The sequence below is a fragment of the Callionymus lyra genome, chromosome 7 (genome assembly GCF_982586985.1).
Source record: "Callionymus lyra chromosome 7, fCalLyr1.hap1.1, whole genome shotgun sequence".
NCBI classification, from domain to species: Eukaryota; Metazoa; Chordata; class Actinopteri; order Syngnathiformes; family Callionymidae; genus Callionymus; species Callionymus lyra.
In genome coordinates this window covers 14401621-14425656 of record NC_141824.1, presented here as the reverse complement: position 1 = coordinate 14425656, position 24036 = coordinate 14401621, and the positions used below count along the sequence as shown (strand labels likewise).

Below are 24036 nucleotides of genomic sequence, written 5' to 3'. Positions count from 1 at the left end.
AGTTTCTTCTGTGTGTGTGTGTGTGCGTGTTTGTGCGTGCGCGCATGAACATGTGTGCTTGTATTTATATGCATATTTTGCCAAAGGCGTTGAAACCCTTTGGCCATAAAATATTCTTCTCTCTTGCAGTATCTGTCTCTCTGCGTCTGCTTCTGCCGGACACACGAGCCTTTTGTAATCACAGAGACACTAAAACTCTGACATGGGAAACCCGTGGAGTAACATAATGTTAATACTTGCTTTACTTTCTCTTCTTGTTTGTGTTGCATTATTGAGCTTCTTTTTTTTTTAAACCAATGTCTAGTTAGATGTTGATGTGATTTAAGATAATGATGTTTAGTCATTTTTTGTCTTAACTGTTTGATCAGCATGAGCCTGGTTTAAAGTTAATAACGATGACACTGAGCATTAAAAGTTGTTTAATTGTCCATAATTACAGTTAAAAGTTGATGATAGCAAAGATAGAAGAGATGATATATTGTTTCTACTCAAGTGCTCCGCTGACGGGCGGGCCTTATGTTGCAGGTGTTCCTATGGAACATGGATAAGTTGACACTGATGCAGAAGCTGGAGGGACATCACAATGACGTGGTGTCTTGTGAGTTCTCGCCAGACGGCTCGCTGCTGGCCACTGCGTCGTACGACACCCGGGTCATCATCTGGGACCACCAGCTGGGCACCATCCTGCTGGAGCTCGGGTGAGACTCCATCCTTTATTGTCATCGCCAGCTTTTTTTTTTTTAATGCAATGGTTGGTGGCTTCTTGTCCTCAGTCACCTGTTCCCGCCTCCTTCTCCCATCTTCGCCGGAGGAGCAAACGACCGCTGGGTTCGCTCCGTGAGCTTCTGCCCTGATGGACGTCACATCGCCAGCCTCGCCGATGACAGGTGTGTGATCTCGTCTTCTGTCGGCTGCTCTCGTGCTCACCTGAGGATCGTTGGTCTAGAAACTTGTTACAGGTTCATCAGTTCATGACATTTCATCCTTAAGGAATTAATAAGAAAATACAAAAAACTGTTCAAACGAATAATAACTTTATAAAATTGGAGAAATAAAGAAATACACTTAAAACTAGAATAACTTTATTAACATTACATTAATAAAAAAAAAATACACTTGAAACAAGAATAACTTTGTTAACATTAGAGAAATAAAAAAATACAATTAAAACAAGAATAACTTAATTAACATTAAAAAAAAATAATAATAACACAAATACACTTGAAACGAAGAATAACTTTATTAACATTAGATAAATAAATAAATAAATACACTTAAAACGAGAATAACTTTATTAACATTAGATAAATAAATAAATACATTTGAAACAAGAATAACTTTATTAACATTAGGAGAAATAAAAAAAATACACTTGAAACAAGAATAACTTTATTAACATAAAACAATTAAATACAAATAGACTTAAATCAAGAGTGACTTCATCAAAAAAGGTGAAATGAAAAAGAAAAAAGAAATTCAAGTTCACAAAAACTTGGTTTAGTATCAAAAAATATCAGCTTTCCTGGAGAAAATGATTCCTCACTTAAAATATCATTTGACCATTTGAAACTGAGCAATAAACTCAATAAATGACACAAAAACCAATGAATCAACAATATTAACTTTCCAAACGATTGTCGCGTGTTAAAGCGACATCTTCATGTGTTTGACCTCGTGTTCGTCTGCGTCAACATGGAAAGACACAATAATCCCGACAGTCTTTCCTCGTCACTCACACGAGTCACAGTGAAGATAATCCTTTGATACGCTTCTTCATATTTCCTCGTCTCCGTGTGACTTTCTTGTAAGGTAAGGTAAAACTTTATTGATCCAATTGTTTTTTACCAATAGCCAGCAATTTTTCATAAACAATAAAAAATAATACATAAAAAATAAAATAAGAAGAAGAACATAAAGAGGAAGAACAAGATGACACAATCTAAGTCTAAAGATAAAGATAAAGAACATAGGTCAAAGAAAAACAACAAAGACAAAGGATACAAAGACTAACATGGAACAGAACATCCAGATACTCTCACTCCACTCCTGCCCCCAAACTCAGAATTGTACAATTTAATAGCCCGAGGGATGAATGAGTCCCTGAGTCTATTTGTTTTGCACCTGGGTAGGAGCATTCGTGCACTCATTCTGCTTCTCTGCTCACTGATGACAGTGTTCAGAGGATGACTGTCATCATCCATGATGGACAGTAGTTTGGTGACAGTTGCTGAGAGGAGATCATTGAACAGTGAGTCCAGCTTCTTTCCAACCACAGAGCCAGCCCTCCTGATCAACCTGTCCAACCTGTTGACACTCCTCTTGGACACATTTCCACCCCAACACACCACATCATAGAACATGACACTGGCCACCACAGACTGGTAGAACATGCAGAGGAGCTTCTTGCAGATGTTAAATGATCAAAGCCTCCTCAGAAAGTACAGTCTACTCTGAACCTTCTTATATACATGGTCTGTATTGCAGGACCAGACCAGTTTACTGTCCATCCACACACCGAGGTACTTATAGTTGTCCACCATCTCCACCTCGTCGCCTCTGATGGACACTGGACGTGGCTTTGTCCTGGACCTCCCGAAGTCCAAGACCAGCTCCTTGGTCTTTGAGGTGTTCATCTGCAAGTGGTTCCTGTCACTCCAGTCCACAAAGTCATGTATCAGACTCCTGTACTCGTCTTCGCTGTTGTCCCTGATGCATCCAACAATAGCAGTGTCGTCAGCATACTTCTGGACGAGACTCAGCTCTGAGTTGTAGCAGAAGTCTGAAGTGTAGATGGTGAAGAGGAGAGGGGCCAGTACTGTCCCCTGAGGTGCTCCTGTACTGCACACCACAGTGTCAGACTTGATGTCCTTCAGCCTGACATACTGTGGTCGATCAGTAAGATAGTCCGTAATCCAGGAGACCAGACCAGGGTCCACATGCATCTTAGTCAGTTTGTCCTGCAGCAGAGTGGGTTGGATAGTGTTGAAGGCACTAGAAAAGTCCAGGAACAGGATTCTCACTGAACCGCTTCCTTTATCCAAGTGGGAATAGGTCCGATGCAGGAGGTGAAGGATGGCATCTTCCACACCAACTGCTGGCTGGTAGGCAAACTTCAGGGGGTCTTGCGCGTGCTGGACTTGTGGCCTGAGATGTTTGAGTACCAGCCGCTCCAGTGTCTTCATCAGCTGCGAAGTCAGTGCCACCGGTCTGTAATCGTTCAGCACACTTGGTCGGATCTTTTTAGGGACTGGAACGATACAGGAAGTCTTCCACAGAGTTGGTACTTTCCCCAGACGTAGACTGAGGTTGAAGACATGCTGGAGTGGCTCAGCTAGTTCAGCAGCGCAGGTCTTTAGCAGTCGAGCAGACACCTTATCAGGACCAGCAGCCTTCCCTGGACGAATCCTCTGAAGTACATCCTGTACCTGGAGTGAGGTGAAGCTGGGAAGTGGTTGTGTGGAGCTGGGGGGGGCACAAGAAGGTGGGACAGGTCCTGAGGCGGGCAGCAGTGAGGGTGAGGTGACCTGCTCAAACCTGTTGAAAAAGTTGCTCAGTCCATTTGCCTCCTCCACCGTGTCCACTGCAGTCAGAGAGGCCTTGGTCTTGTGTCCAGTGATGGTTTTAACACCATCCCAGACTTCTCTTATTTCTTCTCGGCTCAGCTTCTCCTACAACCTCCTCCTGTAGGTGTCCTTTGCCACCCTCAAGCATCGCTTCACCTCCTGCTGAGCTGATCTCATGGCGTCCCTGTCTCTGCTCCTGAATGCCACTTTCTTCCTGTTAAGGACATCCTTGACCTCCTTAGTTACCCACGGTTTATTATTAGGGTAACAGCGGACAGTCTTAGTAGGGGCGACAACGTACAAGCAGAAATTTAAATAATCCGTTAGACAGTGTGTCTGACCCTCGATGTCCTCACCATGAGACCTCAGCAGCACATCCCAGTCTGTTGTTTCAAAGCAGTCTCTGATGGCGTCCTCCACAGCTGGTGTCCACTTTCTGATTGTGATTATCATTAAGTAATTGTCATTATCTGGTCGTAACAAATACATGTGTTTATCAGGCTCGTTCGTTTCTGGAACCCGGAGGAGCGAAGTCCACAGGCCACCAGCTCCTTATCCAGTGGTCTCTGTTGTGCCTTTTCAGCTGAAGGAGGCGTCCTCGCTGCAGGATGAGACACACACACACACACACACACACTCACAGTGACTCACACCCACGAGATCACGGGTCATCCAAGTTGGTTCACGGTTACATTCTTTCGTGATGACAGAAGGAAGTCGTTGTAAATGTTTCAATGTTGTTGCTGGAGATGTTCAAGTCGACTGTAAAACACACAAATGTCACATCATTCAGTAACTACACAAAATAATCTAAACTAATCCATAAATAAATTACTATATTTATCACCAAAATCTGCAAATCTATCAAATTATTAGGATTTACACTTTATGAAGCTTTAAAAGCTGCTGGAATCGACTGTATCCTCTCGTCCTCAGCCGGGCTGCTCATTTGGCTGCAAAAAACGTAACGACTGCTTTCGTTATATACACACAGACACACACGCACACACACAGACATGCGCACAGTATATATACACACACACACATTTATGCACAACGATATATATATATATAGTGTATTTACACACATCTACACACACACACACGTGTATATATATATATATATATATATATATATATATATATACAGGTGTATATACACACGCATATCTAGTGGCTCGAAGTTTTTTTGCAACACAAAAATGAACAAACTAGCGCGACTATTAGCATGGTAATTAAAAATCGAATTACATTTTATATATATTTTTTAAACACTGACTCGTCCTCATGTCTGTCTTTGAACGACGTGATGTTTTCCATGGAATGACGAAGTGAATGTGTCGCCGCAGGAGTCAAGACGGCAGCGTTGGCTTCTGGGAGTGTCCTCGCAGCGTGGGCAGCCTGCAGCACATGTCCAGGATGTCCCTGCGACGCGTGATGAGCAGCCGGCAGGTGGAGGAGCTGCCCATCCCCAGACCCCTGCGAGACTACCTGACCTACAGGGTCATCTGAGCACCGGCCGAGCCCGGGCCTCCCGCTGATGCAACACGTCGGCAAACATTAGCAAACGTCCTCAGAGTTACATCAGAAGAGAATCACGACTTTTTCCCATTTTTCTCATTTATGTGTTTACTTCACAAACGACTTTTTCTTTCTTTCACGGTTTCGTTTGCATCATTTTATGTTATTCTATTTCTCTTTTCCTACTTTTTTTTTTTTTTTTCATTTATCTTTTAAAATGTGAATCCATGTCCAAGAGTCGATCATACAAGCGCGTGTGTGTGTGTGTGTGTGGAAACGGTGTTGCTGCAGCTGAAAGGTGGAGAATCAACAAACTGTATCTTTAGCTGGAAGGAAAAATAATTTCTAAAGTCCTATTAATGATTATGTATGTATGTGTATATGTATGTGTATATGTATGTATATATGTATATATAGTTAACGTTCTTATAATTATTAATTTTATTAACGGAAAATACTAAGCAAAAAGGACATTTTGTTAAATTTAAATGAAATATACACATTTATTTAGTAATAAAAGCAATATACAGTTGAAAATAAAAAATAAATCCCTTATAAAAAGCATAGCAAAAAAGTAAATTAAGTAAATAAAGTTTGAGTTTTTGCTTAGTTGCCAAAATATATATATATATTTTTTTAAACCACATCACCTGAAGAGCTTGTTAAGAATACGTTATTCATATATTTAGATTAAAAACGAGGCACATGTTCCTTCTTCAGGTACAAAAACAGACCAGGGTTTGAACAACAACAATCCTTTGATTATCACTAACTGACTCAACTTTTTTTTTTAAATGGGTGTTGCTAAAGTTGTTTTTTATGCTGTGTCGAAAATGTTTAATGTTTGTATCGACTTGTTGTTGACTTGTGTTTGTTCTTCCAAAAACTAGGGTTGTTGAAGGACATGCGCACGGAATGAGCACGCACGCAAAAAGGAATGCGCTGAAAAAAATCTAAAAAAGTTTAAAAAAAAAATGGATCTAAAAAATGGATGCGCATGCGCACCTTAAAAATAGATGCGCATGCGCATCTTAAAAATGGATGCGCATGCGCACCTAAAAATTGGATGCGCATGCGCATCTTAAAAATAGATGCGCATGCGCACCTAAAAATTGGATGCGCATGCGCATCTTAAAAATGGATGCGCATGCGCACCTAAAAATTGGATGCGCATGCGCACCTAAAAAATGGATGCGCATGCGCATCTAAAAAATGGATGCGCATGCGCACCTAAAAATGGATGCGCATGCGCACCTTAAAAATGGATGCGCATACGCATCTTAAAAATGGATGCGCATGCGCACCTAAAAATTGGATGCGCATGCGCACCTAAAAAATGAATGCGCATGCGCATCTAAAAAATGGATGCGCATGCGCACCTAAAAAATGAATGCGCATGCGCATCTAAAAATTGGATGCGCATGCGCATCTAAAAAATGGATGCGCATGCGCACCTTAAAAATGGATGCGCATGCGCACCTTAAAAATGGATGCGCATGCGCACCTAAAAAATGAATGCGCATGCGCATCTAAAAAATGGATGCGCATGCGCACCTTAAAAATGGATGCGCATGCGCACCTAAAAAATGAATGCGCATGCGCATCTAAAAATTGGATGCGCATGCGCACCCAAAAAATGGATGCGCATGCGCACCTTAAAAATGCATGCGCATGCGCACCTTAAAAATGGATGCGCATGCGCACCTAAAAAATGAATGCGCATGCGCATCTAAAAAATGGATGCGCATGCGCACCTAAAAATTGGATGCGCATGCGCATCTAAAAAATGGATGCGCATGCGCACCTTAAAAATGGATGCGCATCTAAAAAATGGATGCGCATGCGCATCTTAAAAATGGATGCGCAAAAGAAGAAACGGAGATACAAACAGAAAGAGCTTGGCTCCCTCTAGTGTCAAATTATTGTAACTGCAACATCATGAAATCGCCGTTTAAATGATGAAGCTTCATTTTGACGTTTTTGTTTCTCTCTTCACGTCCTGAAAGTTATTAAAGGTGAAAAGATTCATAAAATTCACTAAAGTTTAACCTGAACCTCGAGGTAACAACTATAACTATTACTGATAACTAATAATAACACATATATAAAATATATAATAATAATCATTATTAGTTGATAATTATTTTTTAATTGTTCTTTAACACGTCATTTAGTTTAGTTCCTGTGTGTGTGTATACATTTGTGTGTGTATGAATATATGGATGTGCATTCCTGTGTATGTATGTGTGTATATATGTGTGTAGGTGTTTACATATATGTGTGTATATAAAGTATGTGTGTGTGCATATATATATATATATATTGCGTGTGTGTGTGTATATTAGTGTATGTATGTGTGTATGTAAGTAAGTAATTTTTATTTGTATAGCGATTTGTGTGGTGTGTGGTTGTGTGTGCAAATATATATGTGCTTGTTTGTATATGTGTGTGTGCATGTGTGTTTATGTGTGTATATTTGTGTTTATATATATGTGTGTGTTTATGTATGTGTGTGTATGCGTGTACCTGTATATATATATGTACTGTATATGTGTGTGTGTGTATATACTGTATGTGTGTGTCTGTGTGTATATATATATGCGTGCGTGTGTGTGCGCGTGTGTGTATGCGTGTACTTGCGCGCGTTTCTGTGTGTAACTGTGTATATATATTCGTGTGTGTAAATTTGCATGTGTGTGTGTGCGTGCTTGCGCGCGTTTCTGTGTGGATATACAGTATATTCGTGGTGTATATATATTCGTGTGTGTGCATGTGTGTAAATTTGCATGTGTGTGTGTGCGTGCTTGCGCGCGTTTCTGTGTGGATATACAGTATATTCGTGTGTGTGCATGTGTGTAAATTTGTGTGTGTGTGTGTTTATATGTGTGTGTGTGGGGGGGGGTGTGTGTGGGTGGGTGTGTGTGTATATGTGTGTGTGTGTGTGTGTGTGCAAGCTTTAATGAACAAGGAAATCACACGACAAGAGCCTGGCGATGACTGAGGACTGGAGGATACAAATACGTTTGGACATATTTTTGTTGTCAAATGAAAGCAGTTCATTTCATAAAGTTCACTTTGTAGTGAGTCATGTGGTCTGTAAATTCTGCAACACCGTAGTTCAGTGATGTATTCAAGGTTTTTTTGTTTGTTTTTTACTCAGTCAGAATTTCTTTTTGAAATGTTATAACATGTGTTTCGGCTCCAAAACGTTCATTTGTCATTTAATTAGCATGACGGTTAAATATTTAGTAATAGTTGTGCGAAAACTAAATATTTATTAATAAATTCAACATCATCAAAAGTCTATGTGCCTTCATGTTCCTCTTTTGTTTTTGTAATCATTTATTATTGGTGTTTTGTACTGACTCTGAACTCCCGAAGGTGTTGAATAGGATTTTTAAATAACGATTGTATGGTTCTTAAAGCTACAAAAGAAATGAACACAGCCCTTATATTTATAAACAGGTTTTTTATTGGTAAAAAGACTGGAAACTTAATGTATCAACTGTCCATAATTCCATTACTAAACAGGTATTTTAGCATCTAGTAAATATATCCGTTCACTTTCAATAAATGCATTTTGTTCATCTTTTGCATCTGAAGGGTTGTAGGTTCAGATCCATGTTCGTGCAAAGTGGTTGAAAGTTCGAGAAGTGTTTTGAAACTCAAGTCCGAATCAGATCTTGTCAAAAAAAAAAAAAGGAGGTTTAACCGGGCATGATAGAAGTGAGGGTGAAACATTCATGAGCTCATTTAGCAGATGTACTCTGAACAGTAATACTGACTGCAGTCGTAGATACTTCACATCCTTCCGTCTCTTTCCATCTACGTCTTCTTCTCCGTTTTTATCATGATCCCCTTGTTCTCAGGGTTAATGGTGTCTAATTTAGTTTCTATGATGTTTATAACTGTGATGTGATGTTTTTTTTAATGGAAGTAAACTTCTATTTTCTCTTCTTTCTCCCTTCAACATGGCTGTTTTTAGTAAATATGAATTAACCTTTATTTGTCTCTGTTTAACACCACTCCTTTTTTTTTGTTCTACCACTTTTCTGCTTCATTCCTCTCAGGAATCACTGTTGCAATGTTGGTCCTGGATGTTCCGTCGCTGCTGCTTCTGTTCTCCCTCCTGGGCTGGACTTCTCAGTCACACTGTACCATCAGCTGCAGGCGGTGAAGGGTCAAGACAACATGGTTTCCTCTCCCCTGAGCGCTGCTGTGGCGTTGAAAATAACCAAGAAAAAAAAGGGGGGAAACAAATTTCAACAAACATTTAAGTTTATTTAGTTAAAATTAATAAACAGTTAGAAAAAAAAAGATATATAAAAAAATATGATAATATAATAAATATATACACTGTTTTTTATTTCTCCTGATTACCTCAACAAATTAACAGCTAGAATGCCCAAGGTCTGCAATACTGTAATTGCTGCAAATGGAGGATTCTTTGACAAAAGCAAAGTTTGAAGGAAAAAAAATATTATTTCAAATAAAAATCATTATTTCTAACCTTGTCAATGTCTTGACTATATTTTCTATTCATTTTACAACTCATGGTGGTAAATAAGTGTGACTTTTCATGGAAAACACAACATTTTCTGGGTGATCCCATATTTTATTTTATATATTTTTTAAACTATCTTAAATGTTTTAAAAAAGAAACCCAAGTACAAAAGTACTGATAAAATATTAATCATTAAAAATATCCAATACAAAAATGATTTGGATAAAAAGCAATTGAGTTAAATAACTCAAGCACAAAAAGTACTCGTATACAATTAACTTATATAAATAAAATGATTAATAATTAAATAATTAAATTAAAATGTGAAAAAAAGGTCATGAAATATAAATAAAGGATAAATTCGCAAGTATGAACATTACTTGAATATCATTTTAAGTTTTCATTTTAAGTTTTAGGTAAACAATTTTAAGTAAAGGTTAAAAACTAAAAAAAAACCTATACATTTTGTCAACATGAGAAATTGGTCATTAAATTGACCATGCAATCAGAAAAAAAAACATTTTCTTTTGGAAAGTTCATATTTTTCTGTGTTATATCATATAATATATTTAAAAAATGTAAGCTAGTTGAACAACCAACTTTCCACAAGTAAAGGAACATTAACTTCTAGTTTAATGAACAAACAAAACAAATTAAACATGATTATTTTATATATATATTGAAACAAATAACTTCAAACACTCACCTTTGGTGTGGATTATGCTGGAAAAGCGACTTTCAATTTCCTAAACCAAACTCACGACGAAATCCCACTCGCCTAAATATCGCGAGAGTTAAAAAGTGCACAAGCGCAGACACAACGAGTTGATCTTTTATTTCCAATTTATTTTTTAACTACAAACCCTTTTGGTGACAGGAAGGAAATTTAAAATCGCAATTTAAAGAGTAACATCAAAAGAATGCCGGGACAAAGAAAAGTGAATCAACATATTTAAAAAAAAAAAAAAAGGCCATTAGGTGGCGCCAAAGTTCCTCTTTTCACGCTCCACAAACACGTGGTGTTCAAATTTAGGGACGACAACAAGGCACCTTAATCTGATCTTCACACTCAAAAACAAAAAATTCAAAAAATTTCAAGTAAATATTCACACCAACAGATCTTCAGGAAGCGACTTCATACTGTGAACAGAACAAAAATCTGTCGTCCTCCAGGAAATAAGAGCATTAGTTCAGTCATACACGGGAAAACACAAACAAATCAGTGCATTAAACGTTAAAATAAAAGATTCACAGAGGAAATTCTATTTGGTGTCACATTTACATATCATGCTGATTAACAATAAAGGATTTTATTTTTGGTAAACTCTGCAAAATGAAAATACATTTTTAATTGTGTGTTTCTTTGGCATATTGCGTTATAATTCAGACACATTTGATGTCATAGTTGAACTGATTGGTTTTGTTTAGATGTGAAATAAAGTTAAAACATAAAACTTATCTTACAGTAAATATGTCATCATGATCCATCTCATATCTCTCAACACAAAAATATCATTCTTTAGTTGTTGTTTTTTTTGGGGGGGAGGGGGGGGGTGTAACATAACATATTCCAGATGGATTTCAAATACAAAAATATGTAATACTGCTCAGGCTAAATAGTGGCGACTTGAAAAAATATTGTCTTTCGTATTCACACGGTGTCGACAGATTTATGGCCATTAGAAAATTAAAAAAGTGAAGCGTAAGTTCAGTGTCTGGACTGGAACAGAAAAAACTCAAACGATAAACAACATCCACCCAAACTCTCTGTTAACCTAAGAAAAAATAAAAAGCTATTTTTGTGTGATTTTTTTTCCCCCATCAGTTTTAAATAAAATATATACACGGAGTTGATCATATATACAGAAGACAAAGAGCAAACTCTTTTCGGTGCCGCCTGAGCCGTCGTTCACTTGCATAGGAAAGAAAAAAGCAGTCCGACGGTGAGTGTTGAGATCAGCAGTTCTCCAGGCTCGAGGTTCTGTTTCGGGTCTGAAGCTTGACTTCGGCAGAAGCTTGAAGGCATCATCGGCAGGTCGGTCCGGATCACTGATGAGGGGAGAAAGAGGGTCAGCGGGAGGAGGAGGAGGAGGAGCTCGGAGGAGTGATGGTGAGGGTCTAACCTGCTCGCTGGGCGATAGTTTCTCTCCGTTGACCCCGAGGAGAATGGCTTCCTCCGTGTTGTCGCTCTTCATTTCTACCACGATGTTGTCCTTGCTGGATTTGTCTTTGGTGCTGCAGCGATATATACAAAACTCAATGCCAAAGTAAGTAAGTAACTAATAGTTATTTTTAAAGCACCTTTCTAGACCAGGGTCACAAAGCGCTTGAACAATCAAAAACAATACACGGTTAAAATATATACTTTAAAACATCAAGACAACATAAGACAAACACATGAGTCCCAGAAAATAAGGGAAAAGCACAAATAAAATGTCTTAAGATGTTTCTTGAAGGAGTCAGTAGATCATCAAACACAGAGAGAGATCGTTCCAAAGCTTAGGAGCAACAGCCTGGAAGGATTTCTCTCCTCTGGTCCTGAACCGTGTTCAGGAACCATTAGTAGATTCTGATCCACAGACCTCAGAGCCTGAGCTGAGGTGTAAGTCTGGATCAGATCAGTGATGGAAGGTCTGACCATGAATAGATCTAAAAGTAAGAACCAGAATTTTAAAATTGATCCTGAAAGAAACTGGAAGCCAGTGAAGAGTTTTAAGGACCGGAGAAATGTGAGTTCTTCTACTAGAGCGGGTCAGAATTCTGGCTGCAGAGTTCTGAATCAACTGCAGGTGAGACAGATCCTTCTTGTTTAGAAACAACATTAAACTGTTACAATAGGTTCTGGTCAGTTTTCTACGGTGTTGAACTAAAAATAAATATATATATTCGTCTGTTTGTGCTCAAGACAATCTTTAAAAACTGTTTTACTTCTATTAGCAAAGAATAAATGTGGAACAATTAAAATAAATGCATGAGAGACTAAATAAACGGAACTAAAAACATAAAACTAAACTAAATAAATGGCAACGTATAATAGAAAATTATTGTAAAATCTGTATTAAAAAAAAGTTTTAATAAATGTGGAAACGACTACATATTTAGTATTTTAAATTAAAGTGTGTAGAAATATAATTTATATATATATATATATATATAGATCAATTCATTTGGAATCCATTATGGGTAATTATAAATTAAATGTATATTGTCTATAACTATGGTATGTTATAAATTAAAACATCTATTTCACACTAAAAGTTGTGTAAAAAAAAAACTGATACACGTGGAAACATGAGATAATATATAAGGTAGAAACAGCAAGTTAACATGGTAAAATATAACGATGAAAATGTGAAAGATTATGAAGGATTAGAGCAAGTATTAAAGCAAACAAAAATATATATTAAGACGAGAGGAAATAAATGTTGAAATGAGAAAAACTTGTGAATAATATTTTGGAATAAATGAGGAAACAACAATTGAAATAAGATAAATTTAAAAAAAATAAAAAATAAAAAAATAAAAATAAAAAGCAAACTTCCGAAAACTGAAAACTGGTTCCGAACTATTTCAACTCGCTGGACCATTTTAAATAAAAGCACATTGAAACAAAGCTCACTGCTCCAAGACCTCACCGTCTAAATAAGGGCATAAGACGTAAATAAATGAGAAGTCAAGGTAGAAAATGTCATAATATGAAATTAAAGTTGTCAAAATAATACGATTAAGAGTCAAATTTCATGTCAGAGTCGACCTAAATTTAGGTTAAAAATTCAAAACAACAGAAATTCTTGAACACAAAGACCAAACAAACTTCCCACATTTATTAAATTAAAGAAAATATAAAAAACAATATTCTCATATTTTGGTACGAGAACCTGAAATCCTTATTTCCTGTCCTTAAATGGAAATAATGATTTGAAAATACAACCATAGATATTATAGAAAACTACAAAATATTCTGGTAACACTTTAAAATAGGACAATATTAACAAGTTTAAGTAACTTATTTATATATGTTTTAAAAGCAAATGAGCTACTTATTAACCATTATAAAGTAATAACTCGCACCTTGTTTATTGTTTATATTCACCTTAATAGCATCATAACAAGGAGTTAAACTAGACTAAGCCCTTGTGGTATCCCTTGTGTTGTCTCTGGGTCATGGTAACCAGAAGGCCCAAAAACAAATGTGTTTGTGGTATCCCTTGTGTTGTCTATGGGTCAAGGTGACCCTTAGGGTCAAAAACAAACATGTTTGTGGTATCCCCTTGTGTCGTCTCTGGGTCAAGGTGACCAGAAGGCCCAAAAACAAATGTGTTTGTGGTATCCCTTGTGTTGTCTCTGGGTGAAAGTGACCCGAAGGCCCCCCAAAAAATGTGTTTGTGGTATCCCTTGTGTTGTCTCTGGGTCAAGGTGACCAGAAGGCCCAAAAACAAACATGTTTGTGGTATCCAATGTGTCGTCTCTGGGTGAAAGTGACCCGAAGGCCCCCCAAAAAATGTGTTTGTGGTATCCCTTGTGTTGTCTCTGGGTCAAGGACCTCCCTGGCTTCCAGAAATACATATGCAGTGGTGGAGTTGACCTTGACCCAGAGACAACACAAGGGATACATCAAACACATTTGTTTTTGGGCCTTCAGGTCACCTTGACCCTGAGACAACAAAATGCTGGTAGTGCTTGACAATAAGTGTTTAAAAAGACTGTTAAGTGTCCAAATAATTTGACATTATGTCAAATACTTGGGAATTAAGTAAGATTTTATAATAAATATCCAAGAAAATCTGCAACAACAATTTCAAATCCTCCTTATTTTGTTTCCTGTTTGTGTTTTTAATTAAAAAGTCAAATTTAGATATATAAAAAGAAAATGTGATTTAAAAATCACCTATTATGAATGAGCAAAGTAATTCATGTATTTTTAAGGAACTTTTTTCATGTAATGATAAGTTTAAGGTGGAGAAAATAAATTGAGTTTTTTTTTTTTTTTTTCATTATTATAAGGAACAAATAAGAATTATTTTCCTTAATTGTTGCAAGTTCCTGGTCTCAGGGTCACGATCAGGAGGTGGAAACACTCACAGGTCTTGTTTCCCAGAGCGCCCGCAGATCCTGCCCTTCTTGTAGAGGAAGTAGAGCACGCTGCCCAGGATGGCCAACAGCAGGAGGAAGATGATGATGATGGCGATGACGAAGCCGTTGCTCTCTGTGGAAGAAACACAAGGAATGAACGGAGGAGGCGGGAGGAGGTGGGAGGAGGTGGCGGAGGAGGAGTGAAGCGTGCCCTGAGAGAAGAAGCGTGAGAGTCTAGAGGAGGACGAGAGTCGTGTGAGTCCAGCCACATGCACAGAGGAGGTGATGAACGCCTCAATCTTCCATTGATATTTTGGGGTTCATCACCTGTGAAGGTACGAGGAATTGCCGCGCAATTCCCGTGGAGCAGAAGTGGAGCCAAAGCCTTGAGCTGGAGAGATGGGTCGTATATACAAACCTTTGTGGATTTTCTTCGGCGGGATTTCGGACACAGCTTTGACTGAGAGAACATGAGCACATTGATCAGAGGCTCTGTGTGACATTTAAAGTTTTTATTCTGTAGGTTCTTGTCTTTTAACGACGTTTAAAATCATTTTCTGAAACGCTCTCTAGAGGCAAAGAAGTGTAAAGATGTGTAATAAGTAATATTGAATAGTTTCAAATGTTGAAACTTTTCATAGTGATGTATTTTTGAGTCACTATATGTATTTTTGTTTAAGGTAAGGTAAGGTAAGGTAAACTTTTTTGATCCCTCAAGAGGTCTCCTTTGGGAAATTGATTTTTTCCAATAGCCACAGAAAATACATCAAAATAAAGAGAAAGAACAAGATGAAACAATCTAAGTCTAAAGATAAAGATAAATAACATTTAATTTAATTTAATGATTAATTAAAAAAAACAAAAAACATTTAATTTAATTTATTGATTAATTAAAAAAAAAAAACAGTTTTATATTCTTGTTTAAATAATTAAAAATAAATTGAATACATTAAACATTTTTTTATTTGTAGGCTTTTTCAATTTAATATAACATTTTGTATTATTGAAGATAAATTAGTTCCTTCAGACAAAACTAAACGAGTACCGAGCTACTTGATTGGTCACAAAAAATAACTGAATTCCATTATACTTTTTTTTTTTTTTTTTAATCAGTGCTTAATAAAACCAACAGCATTTGCTTTAAAAAAAAAAAAGAAGTTAAAATTAAATTATTCAATATTCCGATGGCTCTGATATTCTTCCATACAGAAGGTTCCATTCCCAAATTTCTTATCAAAGCCTCGCAGCTAAACATCCTTCCTAATCCGGACGACCAGTCGCCAGTCGCCGTTTCCCTGCATCACTCCATCATATTTAAGTGACAGTTTGCAAGGAACAAAAAAAAGGCAGAACAGTTTTCTTCTCAGGCTCATTTCCTGGCAGAAGACGGGAGAGGAAACTGCTGCTAATGGGAGTCAGAAGACCGACTGTGAAGCGTCAGCTGACGCACTCAAGGCTCACTGTAAACATTGATGCTCCTGCAGGAGGAAATTTCAAATATCGAATCCATCGAGGAGAAAAGTTCTGAGAGTCTGTGACGATGATGCATTTACTGTAAAACATTTTTAAATTAAAAAACACCTGTTTTTTTAAATAAGTAATTTGTCTAGATTATGTTTTTATCAATTTACTTTTGTACTTGAGTATTTTCACGTAATTCAATTTTCATCCAACTACTTTTAGTACATGAGTATATAAGTCGGTTACTTTTTTTATCCAATTACTTTTTTTACACAAGTATATTTAGTCGGTTACTTTTCTTATCCCAGTACTTTTTGTACATGAGTATATTTAGTTGTCTACAAAAAGTAATTGGATAAAAAAAGTAACCAACTAAATATACTTATGTACAAAAAGTACTAGGATATGAAAAGTAACTGACTAAATATACTTGTGTACAAAAGGTACTTGGATAAAAAAAAGTAACCGACTAGATATACTCATGTACAAAAAGTACTCGGATAAAGAAAGTAACCGACTAGATATACCCATGTACAAAAAGTACTCGGATAAAGAAAGTAACCGACTAGATATACTCATGTACAAAAAGTACTCGGATAAAGAAAGTAACCGACTAAATATACTCATGTACAAAAAGTAATTGAAAACAAAAAGTAACCGACTAAATATACTTGGTTACTTTTTTTTATCCAAGTACTTTTTGTACATGAGTATATTAGTCAGTTACTATTTGTATTCAAGTACTTTTTGTACATGGATTTATTTAGTCGGTTACTTTCTTTATTCAAGTACTTTTTGTACTTGAGTATATTAGTCGGTTACTTTCTTTATGCAAGCAATTTATGACTTGAGTATTTTTAATCGATTCATTTTGTATCCAAGTACTTTCTGTGCCTCGAGTATTTTTACTCGAATTACTTGTGTATTTAAGTACCAAAAATAAAAATAAATAAACAGAGTAAAAGAAAGTTAAAATTAAAATATTTAAAAACAAATGATGAGAATGATGTCGGATGTGAAGATTCTCGGTCATCGCCGGGATCTCACAAGATTTTAAAATGATAAAATTGAAGCATATTTAAAGACAAAAAAAAAACCTTTAGTTGTAGAGGACATAATGACTGCTGCCATCTAGTGGTCGGATGTTTGATTGCAAAACAAAAATGAACAAAAATTGTTTAAAAAATAAATGAATTATATATATTTTTTATTTTATTTTAAACACCAAAAATCAACGGCGTAAAATTCGAAAAGGTCATGGTTGGAGTTTGTGGTTTCAGGGGGGTCTTACCTGTGACAGAGGGGACAGTGGGGACAGTAGGAACAGTGGGGACAGTGGGGGTCCTAATAGTGGCGGCTGATGTGATGTGTGTAACTGAAAACAGGTCAAGACGGAACAGACGGGAGGCGACTGCCTGTTAACACATCAGGAGAAGGGAACCACAGGGACACACACACAACTTGACAACACAACACAACAACAAGTCGAGACTCGAACAAGAGGGCGAGGAGGGGGTGTCACGAAGGCGGGGTCACTCACTGGTTTTGATGTTGTAGGTGATGGCGCTGCTGCCGTACTCGTTGCTGATGTTACACACCGCCGTGATGTCGGAGGTGACCTTGAGAGTCAGGACGCTGCGGAGGCCGTCCTCGGTTTTCGTTGGATAGTTGGGCTTCAGCACCTGCGGCACGAACGCACGAGTTTGAGAAGGATTCCGAGCGAGAGGGGGCTTCGGACTTTTACCTTCCCGTCGGGGGTGTGCCAGCCGATGCTGGGATCGGGGAAACCTCGGACGTCACAGTTCAGGTCGACGGTGCTCTCGAAGTACTCCGAGAGTTCTGTGTTGGGAGCTGTCAGGATCTGTGGTGGACCTGGACACGAACATATTATTATGTTAGCAGTTTAGTGCCATCAAACACTTTTGTTATTCTTTTCATTTTTGTTATTATTAGGTATTTTTGGATGAGGCTGCGTCAAGTTTTTATTTTTGCACACAAGTGACGTCAGTATTTCAGTGCCATCAATATATTCTTATTATTTTTATTATTTTTTTGTTTATTATTATTATTATTTAATGATTTTTGAACAATTTTTTTTTCACTTCAATATTATAATGTTGAATTATTTTTTTTTATTGGAAAGTAAAATTTGTGAGCATTATCAAAATAATTTAATTATTTTTATTTGACAATACCCAGAGTTCCAAGCATCTTGATCGTGTCCTCGGTACTCCTTTGGTAATGTCTGGTGACACTATTGAACCATTAAATAGAATTTAAAAAGGTTTAAAATGAAAAAAAAATAAATAAATTTAGAAAATGTATTTTTGAATTATTGAAACAAATATGTCAAAATCTATGTGTAAAAAATAATAATTATAATTTATTTTGAAAATGTTTAAATCTTTCGATTCAATTGAAAAAAAAAAAAACTCAACCTATCAATATAGAAATTATAAAATTAAATTATTAAAAAAAAAATCTACTTTTCATTACAGAACCTGTTGTATTCAGTTATTAAAAAATACAAAATAAAATGCTTTTAAAAACATTTCAATACAAAAATTTGAAATGTTATATTTTACATATTCAAAAGTATTTCTGGACAAAGCTTGCGTGTAAATCACTAAAGTAACATTTTCACCTAACACGTGAACTTCGACCTCTCCACTCGTTTGCATGTCATCGATCTCAGGGACGGTCACGACGCACACGTACGTTCCGGCTTCGTCAAAGTTCATGACCGTCAGCATCAGTTTGTGACCCTCGGAAATCTTCTTCCCATCCTGTCACAAAAATTCACATGAACTAGTTAAAAATGCATATTTTGTCCACATTAACAGAGCTATTCTTTTGATGGGGGAACGTTTTTCTAACCTTGAACCAGGTGGCGAGAGTCTGCAGGGACGACAGGGCGTTACAAGTCACTTCCAGCTTTTCTCCTTGAACCACAGTTGCAGCTTTAGCTTCCACCACAGCTGGATCCAAGTCTGCAGGCCAAAGAAATATTTATTGTAGCGTTGCTGATACTTAAAGCTGCTGAAAATTGTTTTTTTTTAAGTAAATAACTTGTTATACATGTGAGAAAAACATCTGAAGAAAAAACAAGAATAAATTTGTGGTTTGTTTTTTAATTATAATTCTATAACCTGTCTTCATTCATCTTTATTAATTAATTTATTGTTAACTTTTCTTTTTACTCTAACAATACGAACAATACTTCTGTTAGAACACTGAGCTACACGCTATGCTAATGCTAACGTCGCTATGAGCTTAAATGCTACTGTGCTAACGTCGCTATTAGCCAAAATTCTACTGTACGACAAACGAAAAGATATAGAAAAAGATAGATTTAAAAAAAAAAAAGAATTACAAGCATAAACCAAAACACGATTGTTACTTAAATCATATTTTCATTTCCTGTTTGTGTTTTTTATACAAATCTCTTTATATTTCAAAATGCTAATCTCTTAAATTAATTAAAATAAATGAAACATAAAAAAAACTATTTACATTAATTTTTCCTGATATAAGTTTCACTTTTGCGTACTTTTTGCAATTTAGTTGATTAATGTGAATATCATTTAAAATATATGTATTGTTTTGATTGTTTAAGCGCTTTGTGACCCTGGTCTGGAAAAGCGCTATATAAACACAAATTACCTTCTTACTTACTTACTTAATATTACAGTATTAAAAATGTAAAAATGTTTTAACAAAAATAACACACTATGATAAACACACAATAAACTATGGGATGGATTTTTGTGATAAAGATCTTTAAGCAGACTCTAATTTCTCCATTTGAATGAATATTCAAAAAGTACATACAGTTGACGAACACGGTTGTGTTCCCCTTGATCTCCTCGAAGGTGTTTGTATTCAAAGAGATGCACTCGTAAACTCCACTGTTCAGGCGAGTCACGTTATTCACCACAAGAGTGTTGGAATCAACAGAGACCTACGACACAAGAAGACAATGAAAGAGTCACTTGCCATAATTGATCATTTCAGTTTCCCTGTCAACATTATAACAATATTCATGGATATTATTTTATTTCTATTCATACCATGTCGTGTGTGACAGTGACCGCCTCAGACGGATCATGTCCGTCACCCTGGCACAGAACTTCAAGCGAGTCTCCTTCTTTGATCAAACCTTTCGGAGACTCCACCCACACCCTGACAGAAGTCGAGGGGTCTGCAAGAACAACGAAAATATGTCCTTAAAGTATTATAACTCGGACACACATTTACCGATTTTTCTACAGGTGAAGTTGAGGCTTGTAATTGAAGTTACATGCAGTTGTGCTATATAACCACTAGAGGTTTCTGTCTGCATTCAAACACCTTCTAATCCTATTAAAGCGAAGCCTTTCCAGTAGTTATCACACAAAAATATCTATTCTTGTGGAGCCACTATAAATAAATTATAGCCAACAAAACAGATAAATTACACCTTTGTTTACCGTAGTATTACTTCTCAAGGCTCTGTAGTATTATATCACAAGGCTTCATAGAATTACTTCTCAAGGCTCCATAGTATTGCATTGTAGGGCCTGATAGTATTACTCCTTGAGGACCCATAGTTTTACATCTAAAGGCTTTGTAGTATTACTTCTTAAGGCTCCATAGTATTACATCACAAGGCTTCGTAGTATTACTTTTCAAGGCTACATGGAATTACATCACAACACTTTATAGTATTACTTCTTAAGGCTCCATAGTATTACATCTTGCGGCTTCATAGTATTAATTCTCAAGGCTCCATAGTATTACATCACAAGGTTTCGTAGTATTACTTTTCAAGGCTACATGAAATTACATCACAACACTTTGTAGTGTTACTTCTCAAGGCTCCATAGTATTACATCGTGAGGCTTCGTAGTATTACTCTGTTGCTCTGTGGTATTATATTGCGAGTAATAGACCTGGCGGAGTAATACTACGAAGAAATTGTGTAACATTTTACATTTTAGACCCTGCACAAGTACAAGAAACACGTATGAATACAATTGTTGAACTTGACTTTGACTTGACAAACATGTTATTAAACAAAATTAACAAAATTCCCACAAATATAATTGAAAAACACTTTTGTTAAGAAACAGACCAATAAAAACCATGGACCCCGGATGAAGAAGTTTGACACTCACAGTACACGGTGATCTTGGTGGGTTTGGTCTCTTGCATCATGGTTCCTCCAGGAGTTTCATACATGACCTCGCAGTAGAACAGAGCATCTTTGTCCTCCTTCTTCACCACCATGTGCAGCTCACTGGTCACAGAGAAGAGCTCTTTATCCACCGTGACTCTGGGAATCACACTCACACCTGGAGAGGAACAGGTTTCAGACGTTTGCTCGGGCTGTGAAGACTCTAGTTTTTGCTCACCATCATGGCCGTCACGGAGAGGATGGAGGTTCTTGTACCAGGTGACCTGTGGCTCCGGGTAGCCGTCTTTCACTTCACAGGTTCCGATCTGTGCGGAGAAAAGTCATTCCCTCGTCCCGACTTCGACTTTGTGCGTATTTTAAATTAGCTAAAATAAACGTTGTTCACCTTAGACGGGTCGGAGTCGCTGACGAAGACTCCATTTGGAACGGCTTCAAAGGTGGGGTTTTGTGGTGTTTCTGCAGGACAACACAAAAGTCGAGGAATGAATGAGTCCCTGAGTCTATTAGTGTTGCATCATGGGGGGAGCATCACTGCACTCCATCTGCTTCTCTGCATACAGTGGTCCCAGGTTTATTTTTAAAATAAAAATAAACAAACTGTATTTAAACATTGACAACACTATCGTTTAACTGACAAGCTCTCGTAATGCTTTGCCGCCCAGTCGACCAATCACAGCCGATGAACATTATGTTGACATGGCAACATATAATTGATCTGTCATTGATATATGATGATAAATGATCTGTTTGTAACAGAGTAAACAAGGAGAATTTAGTCAAATAAATAGTAGATTAAAAATTATATTTTTGTTTTGTATTTTTTATTTTTCCAGGATTTCATTTTCATTCAAGAATGTTTTTTTTAATATTATTTATTAAATTTCGTTTTTTATCAAGGTAGTATTTTTGTCTTTTGTTTCTCAAGATTATATATTTTTGTACAGATTTTGTATTGTGTGTCTAAAAATTACATTTTTCTTTATCTTTTTTGTTTTATACGTTTCATTTTTTCAAGATTTCATTTTCATTCAAAAAGCTTTTTTATGTCAAGATTGTATTTTTAATCTTTTTATTGAACGTTGTTTTTTATCAAGGTATTATTTTTGTATTTTGTTTCTCAAGATTATATTTTGGTACAGAATTTTGTATTGTGTGTCTAAAAATTATATTTTTCCTTATGTTTTTGGTTTTATATGTTTTATTTTTTCAAGATTTCATTTTCATTCAAGAATGTTTTTTATGTCAAGATGTATTTTTTTTTTTTTTTTATAAATTTTGTATCAAGATATTATTTTTGTATTTTAAGTTCATATGTTATATATAATTTATCTGTGATTTATATTATAAATGATCTGTTTGTAACAGAGTTAACAAGGACAATTTATTTAATTAAATTGTAACGTGTGCAAAAAAAACTAAACGTATGAAAATGGGTATAAAATATACAATAAATAAAACTAGAAGAAAAAGGGGTATAAGAGAAAAGGTTCAGGTGGATTTTATGACTTAAAATTGTTAAAAAAAGGGCTGATAATATAGATATAATTCTTATTTTATATCTATTAAATACAGGGTATATTTCATTGCACTTGAACATACATTTTATACTGTATATATATACAATATTTAACATTAGGAAACCAAAAGAACAGAGTTGCTGTGTACAATAAAGAACTTTGTTCCTTCATAATTCAACCTTTAAAAATAAAGTACAGTGTATCATCGTCTTTAAGAAATGAAATGCAGAAGCAGAAGTCGAGCGATCAACAAGTCACACGAGCTCAGCTGCTGCAGAGTCTGGAAGCCGTTCAGAAAAGTGAAGTTTGGAACCTCTGTGTGCGTCTGTCACTATATTTAGAACAAATGCTGCAGATGCCTTCGAGGGCACGACACCAGCGTTACTGCGGCAATTGGACCACTTAGAAGGAAAGATTTCTAGAAGCAGATGGATTGAGGGACGATGAATGTCTGTTTTGTTGACAGTGAGATGATTGAAGTCATTTTTAAATTAAGATCTCTGCTGTTGGTTTTTGATTCGTTCAGTGAAACTACTGAATTATTCTTTTATCTATTCTTTTTAAACTTTATTGTATCACTTGTGTGTCTGTTTATTTTGAATATACTGGATTATTTGTCCTTTTTTAATTAATATTTGCATTATTTATTTTACTTAGTTTGGACAAGATTGTATTTATATTCAAGACGGTTGTAGTTTGATTTCTTTCGGTGACGAAGTGTGTTCGCTCCCTCTCCCGGCATGGTATTCTTTGTTTATATATCAGTACAACCTGCCCTTGAGTGCCGGTGCAACTTTTTCACTCTTGGTTCCTTACATTTGTTGGTCACGGCAGTGTTTTCGCTCCCTCTTCCAACATTTGTATTTTTATTTTGTTTCCAAAAGTTGTATTTTGCCAGTATTGTATTTTTTGTTTTTCAATATTGTATTTTTGTATTCAGTTTCTCAAGATTGTATTTTTATTTAAGATTGTATTTTTGTCTATGTTTCTCAAGATTGTGTTTTTGTATTTTGTTTGCCAAGATTATATTTTTGTATTTAGCCAAGATTTTATTTTGATTCCAACTTGTATTTTTCTATTTTGTATCTAGTTTCTCAAGATAGTATTTTTGCATTTTCTATTCTGTGTCTTGAGATAATAGTTCTATTTCGTCCCTACTGACCGCCAGAGGCGGTGCTTCAAGCACTGAATGTATCCATCTCGCGCATGCGCAGTTCGAGT

General features: G+C 36.2%; 2 protein-coding genes across 7 annotated transcripts in view; one reads left to right on the top strand and one right to left on the bottom strand.

Moving 5' to 3' along the window:
- The first annotated feature begins 413 nt into the window (after positions 1–413).
- Positions 414–24036, top strand: part of LOC148075136 (cell surface glycoprotein MUC18-like) — a 129362-nt gene continuing 105739 nt past the window's right edge. For 3 of the 4 annotated variants that reach the window (XM_087795151.1, XM_087795150.1, XM_087795149.1), the window contains exons 1-2: positions 417–698; positions 774–887. In XM_087795151.1, coding sequence (XP_087651277.1) covers positions 854–887 — 34 coding nt within the window. In that variant the 5' untranslated portion in view covers positions 417–698; positions 774–853. Of the gene's footprint in view, positions 699–773; positions 888–24036 lie in introns of all 4 variants that reach the window. The other variant, XR_015711838.1, reaches the window with a different exon arrangement.
- Positions 10409–24036, bottom strand: part of LOC148075137 (cell surface glycoprotein MUC18-like) — a 44580-nt gene continuing 30952 nt past the window's right edge. Inside the window, exons 4-17 of one of the 3 annotated variants that reach the window (XM_087795287.1) lie at positions 21684–21754; positions 21516–21603; positions 21279–21455; positions 20193–20323; positions 19954–20083; positions 19000–19112; positions 18767–18908; positions 17867–17994; positions 17663–17804; positions 17414–17497; positions 15080–15121; positions 14671–14794; positions 11712–11823; positions 10409–11637 (exon numbers count right to left, since the gene is read on the bottom strand). In XM_087795287.1, coding sequence (XP_087651413.1) covers positions 11635–11637; positions 11712–11823; positions 14671–14794; positions 15080–15121; positions 17414–17497; positions 17663–17804; positions 17867–17994; positions 18767–18908; positions 19000–19112; positions 19954–20083; positions 20193–20323; positions 21279–21455; positions 21516–21603; positions 21684–21754 — 1487 coding nt within the window. In that variant the 3' untranslated portion in view covers positions 10409–11634. The remainder of the gene's footprint in view (positions 11638–11711; positions 11824–14670; positions 14795–15079; positions 15122–17413; positions 17498–17662; positions 17805–17866; positions 17995–18766; positions 18909–18999; positions 19113–19953; positions 20084–20192; positions 20324–21278; positions 21456–21515; positions 21604–21683; positions 21755–24036) is intronic. The other 2 variants (XM_087795288.1, XM_087795289.1) reach the window with 2 other exon arrangements.